The sequence below is a fragment of the Plectropomus leopardus genome, chromosome 10 (genome assembly GCF_008729295.1).
Source record: "Plectropomus leopardus isolate mb chromosome 10, YSFRI_Pleo_2.0, whole genome shotgun sequence".
Lineage (NCBI taxonomy): Eukaryota > Metazoa > Chordata > Actinopteri > Perciformes > Serranidae > Plectropomus > Plectropomus leopardus.
Genome location: NC_056472.1, coordinates 3,486,612 through 3,491,619, shown reverse-complemented (window position 1 = coordinate 3,491,619; position 5,008 = coordinate 3,486,612). Strand labels below are relative to the sequence as shown.

Below are 5,008 nucleotides of genomic sequence, written 5' to 3'. Positions count from 1 at the left end.
GGGAGAGAGGCAAGATGGCGGAGGCCGGGTAGGGCGACGCAGGCAGGGCTGTGCAGCTGTCAATCACCGGGGGAGGACCACCAGGCGTCAGTTTACGTCAACTTTACAACTCTATGAGGATGTAGCCTCATTTTATTATTAGCTCGTTATCATCATGTTCAAATTCTATACGATCAAAGCTAAATTAGTGTTGTTGTTGAACTGCAACTTCTTAAAATGTATTAACTCTAAATATACGAATCAAATGCTCAATATATAAATTGAGAGACGCTGTAACTAATATAATACTACTACTGTTACTACTACTGTTACTACTACTACTACTAATAATAATAATAATAATAATAATAAGAAGAAGAAGAACAATGATAATAATGATAATAATTGATCCAAAATAGGCATCCTCAGGCTCCTTCTCAGGTGAGTCTTCCTCCTCTTAGCACGACCGTCCCGCTTCACAGCCTGGCACATACCTACATACTATAGGTATAGACATGTGTTGACAATAAGAAGAAGCAAGTCCCACTGTCCCCCACAAGGGACAGGGGTTTTGAAAGGCTCATAAATAACATTAATTTCTAAATAGAAAAGCCTAAAGTTATGACTCACCTAAATAAAACAACACCAAAACAGAAGCAACATATTTTCAAAAAAATTATCATTTACATTCAAATGCACTGCAGGGATTGAATGATGCCACCAGCAGCAACATGCTCAAAGAACTGGATGGGATTTTTAAAGTAGCTGCTGATTAGTTTGTCCCACAGAGGTAAAATATGCATTGCTGGGTCTGGGGTGTTAAATCATTTAAAATACTTATATAATAAAGTATTTTGTGGTTTATGTGTTTGTTAATAAAATGCCAACCATGTTTTAACATGGGAAATATAAGCAGTATTTATTTAATTTTTGTAAATTAAATTTGAATGTAGATTGAAGCGAGAACAATAATAATAATAAGAACAAGAAGAAGAAGAATAACACAAATAATTGACCTATATAGCGCCTTTCTAAGTGCTCAAATATATTTCACATGAAATGCAAAACAAATACAAGATAAATAATATGAAATATTAAATATTCTCATAATAATAATAATTGATAGGACCTATATATATATATAGCACCCTTCTCAGTGCCACAGGATGAATTAAATGAAATGCAAAAAAAAAAAAAAAACACAAAATAAAACATAAATATAGAAATTATCTAATATTTGCCTGATGCATAACCATATTATAAAAGCGGTGTATAATATAATATAATATAATATAATATAATATATAATATATATGATATAATATAATATATAATATAATATAACATAACATAACATAACATAACATAACATAACATATAAACATAACATAACATAAATAAGATAAGATAAGATAATATAATAAGCGGTGTATAATATAATATAATATAATAGCTAGTCCTCCAGATCAGTTGGTGGCAGTAATCTTCCAGTAAATTATCTATCATCCTGAGTGACGCAAAACTGAAGAAGAAGCAGTAAAAACATAATCCGTGAGGGAGACTGAAACCGGTGTAATGAAATATTATTTTCGGTAACAGGAGTTTTCCCCAAAAACGATGACACATTTTCGCGGTCAGATCCGGGGTCCACACTGGGGTCCCACTATGGACAACATGCTGATAGATTTCTGGCGCAAACATGAGTGCCTTTTTAATTCCTCGGTGGATTCTTACTACGACAAGGACCTGAAGACCAAGCTATGGACCGAGTTCGCGATGTCCATCGGAAAGCCCGGTGAGAGGGTGGATGGAGAAACACATGTGCTTTTGATGCTGCATTCAGTTAAAGTAACATCTGTTAGCACAGGGGCAAGTGATGCAGTTATGAAACCAGCTGAACTTTATGGAAGTCTGTATTAACTGAATAGAATTGTCTGATATGATGTTTGACATGCACAGTGTAGGGGAGAACGGGGTCGGTTAGGACAGTAGGGTGCCTTTTTAACAAGTTATAATTCAATTAAGCTCATAAGCGTCTTTGAGTACCTAGAAAAATGCTATATAAGGCTCATCTATTAATATTATTATCTTTATCATCAGTCAGCCACACCCTCATGATTTTCCATCTCAAACCGAAGACCTAATTATTTCTCACACTTTTATTCTGAAATCGAAAGCCTCATAGCCTGCACAGCTAGCTGCACAAACTTTTTAACCTCCTAATTGTTGACTTTTCATTTGTTTGCAAAGTAAAACACAGTCAATAACCTACAAAAATATATAGGCTACACATAGTCTATAGTAATCATAATGAGCTGATATCTGTACCGAAATGAAAACATAACTGAAAGCCATATTCTATATATCTCATTAATTTGGGAAAATAAAATCTTAAATTATCATCTTAAAGACATGTATAAAACAAATGTTATTTGAAATTTAAGGTTTACAAATATAGACTGGATTTTTTTTTCAGCTGAAATGTTATTTTATCCAAGAACAATGTGTCCCATCCTACCCAACCCACTGTCCCAACCATCCCAGGGAGGCTGACTTTTTGGAAAATGCACTTCTTTAAACCAAAGCAAATTGGCTGGATTTCTTTCAAAAAATAAAAGAAAGAAAGAAAAAACAAAAAGAAAGAAATGGATAGAGGGCAATGAGCAATGAAAATGAGCAAAAAATGGATAAAAAGTTAGATCTTCAAAAAGTTACCTGAAAATTAGCACTAAAAACAAAATATTGAAACAACAAACAAACACACAAAACAAGTCAACAAAAAAAGCTTTCACAAGTGTTAAAATATGATACTATTAATAAACATATTTTTTGTGCAACACAGTTTTAAAAATTATAAAAACAGTTTTGAATTTTCCCCCTTTTTGGATAATTTTCCAGTTCTTCTTTCTCAAGTCATTTTCTTGTCACCTTTTACCAATTATTTCCAAGTTTCTTATAACCTAAATGTTTTGAAGGAAATCAAACCAATTTGCTCCTGTTTCAAAGGTTTAAAAGCTTGCAAAAGGAAGCAAGAAAACTGATGATCCAGATTTCAAAATGTTAATATCCTCACTTCTCCCTTACTACTAAATTCCTTCTGTTCAGTTACAATCAAGCATATTCACTGAGGCATATTTTCACCCTGCAGTATCTGACGTTGAGAGAAGATCCAGATCGCTGCGGACTCAGTATGGGAGGGTGTTATGGCATCCGGAGAGGGTCAGCACCGCCCAGCAAAAGATGCTCCGAGAGAAACTGGATTTCTTGAGGCCATACATCGTCCGCAGGCGAGGTGAATCATATCTGGTGAGTAGATCTAATGCATAAAAACATGCAGATGCTTCCCAAATGACACATTTTTTAAAGATTCTGCTTATTGTTTGTGCAGGAGGACAAGTTTGATGATCGGGAGGAGGATGAGGAGGAGCTGGAGACTGAAGGAAGTGTTGACCAGGAGATGGGGAGCTCATTTGATAGCCCACTGGATGTGACAGAGCTAGATCCAGATGATGAACGCGACCCGTCCTCCAGCCTGAACCCCCAGCACTGTCCGAACCCGCCGCCTCAAGTCACAGATGACATGTCTTTGAGCTGTCCTCATGACAGCGGTTCTGCTGATCAACCAGCTGCAGCAAGCACATCCAAACACAGCATACTCAACCAGTTTGTAGAGGTCATGTTGGCGGATATGCGTCAGATTAAAGACCCTATGGTGCTAATGAGACTCCGCCGAGACATCACCGACCTGGTGTTCAAAGCAGTGGAGGAGGACATCGAGAGACGATGCTCCCGAGCTCCATCTATATCCACTCCAGGGGAGAGCACACAGTTACACAGCTGCTCCGGGCCCCAAACTCAGGCGCCTTCACAAACACACCCCAGCTGGAGGCAGAGGTTTTTAAAGAGAAAGAACAAAGGGTGTGAGGGAGTAAGGATACAGAGATGGGAGGAGATGAAGCACATGAGGAGGATGTCCAGGAGTCAGTTCTTACAGCCCGTCCAACAAGGCCAAGCAGTGGAGGGGACGAGTGAAAACAGCTCTCTAGTTTTGATTCCGGCTTCTGAGATCAAAAGAGAATCGGAGCCACACATGGTGAAGATAGAGGAGGAGATGCTTCCATCGGTTTGACATTTTAGATACAGGGTTCTCGCTCAGTACGTTTACATGCACAGTTTAGTGTAGCTACAGGTTATAGCTCATTTAGCAAATTTAATTTGACAATTGTCCTTGTCCTAGTATACAAGCACTGGGGGAGAATCAATTTATTGACGGAAGCTTATCCGACTGTGCAGGTGGAGATATGCCCTCTTTCAGCTAAATGCTATACAACTATATTATTTATACTAGTTTTAAGCAACTTATAAATCATTATCAGTTAACGTGTACGCTATATTTAGTATATTTTCATGGCTTTACCTTCCTGTATAAAAGCTCTTATCAACAGGTATTTGAAGCCGTAATATCAAAAGAACCAGACTCCACTGAGAAAAACATTTTACTCCACTGAAGGACAGAGCTGCTGCTCTACCCCTGCCTCCATCAGCTGTTGTGGAAGGTAAAGAGGAAACAAGATACAAATATAGTGTACACTTAAGCTGATATTGATTTTTTCGGGTGGCTAAAATATGTTTTGCTGTGGCCCCGTCTACAGCAGGAGATCACTTAGCCTCTGTGCTGGTGTTGAGGGACTACTTTATTTATCAGAGGAGGAAGGTGGCTGGGGTGTGACTTTTTTGATTAAAATAAAGTTAAAATTCTACCTTTTCAAGTTGTCTGTCCCTCACCTAAGCCAAAATTAAAAACACAGGTCCTGCCTCAGAGATAACATTTTTTTACATACCTGACCTGTTCTGCAGCACCCTTTCCCCCTCATAAGTAATGAACAGTCCCAAGGGAGGCTGGCGCAGGGACTAGGTGCATGCTCAGAACACCAAGTCCAGTTAAAATCCAACTGGGGTGTGGACTTTCAAAACATCGGACAAAAAGAGGGGTGCATCAGGGCGAGGCTGACCCAACTTGGACTGAGAG

General features: G+C 38.1%; 1 protein-coding gene across 1 annotated transcript; it reads left to right on the top strand.

The window, feature by feature from the left end:
- The first annotated feature begins 1,454 nt into the window (after positions 1 to 1,454).
- LOC121949464 lies at positions 1,455 to 4,513 on the top strand. Its single transcript, XM_042495156.1, has 3 exons — positions 1,455 to 1,774; positions 3,128 to 3,285; positions 3,368 to 4,513. Exons 1-3 carry the CDS (start codon positions 1,597 to 1,599, stop codon positions 4,106 to 4,108), a joined length of 1,077 nt encoding a protein of 358 aa, XP_042351090.1. The 5' UTR covers positions 1,455 to 1,596; the 3' UTR covers positions 4,109 to 4,513.
- Positions 4,514 to 5,008: the final 495 nt, after the last annotated feature.

Excerpts from the sequence above, each read along its gene's own strand:
- LOC121949464 (XM_042495156.1), top strand. The coding sequence starts at position 1,597 with ATGACACATTTTCGCGGTCAGATCCGGGGTCCACACTGGGGTCCCACT. Across the intron at positions 1,775-3,127 it reads GATGTCCATCGGAAAGCCCG|TATCTGACGTTGAGAGAAGA; the intron begins GTGAGAGGGTGG and ends TTCACCCTGCAG. Across the intron at positions 3,286-3,367 it reads GGCGAGGTGAATCATATCTG|GAGGACAAGTTTGATGATCG; the intron begins GTGAGTAGATCT and ends TTGTTTGTGCAG.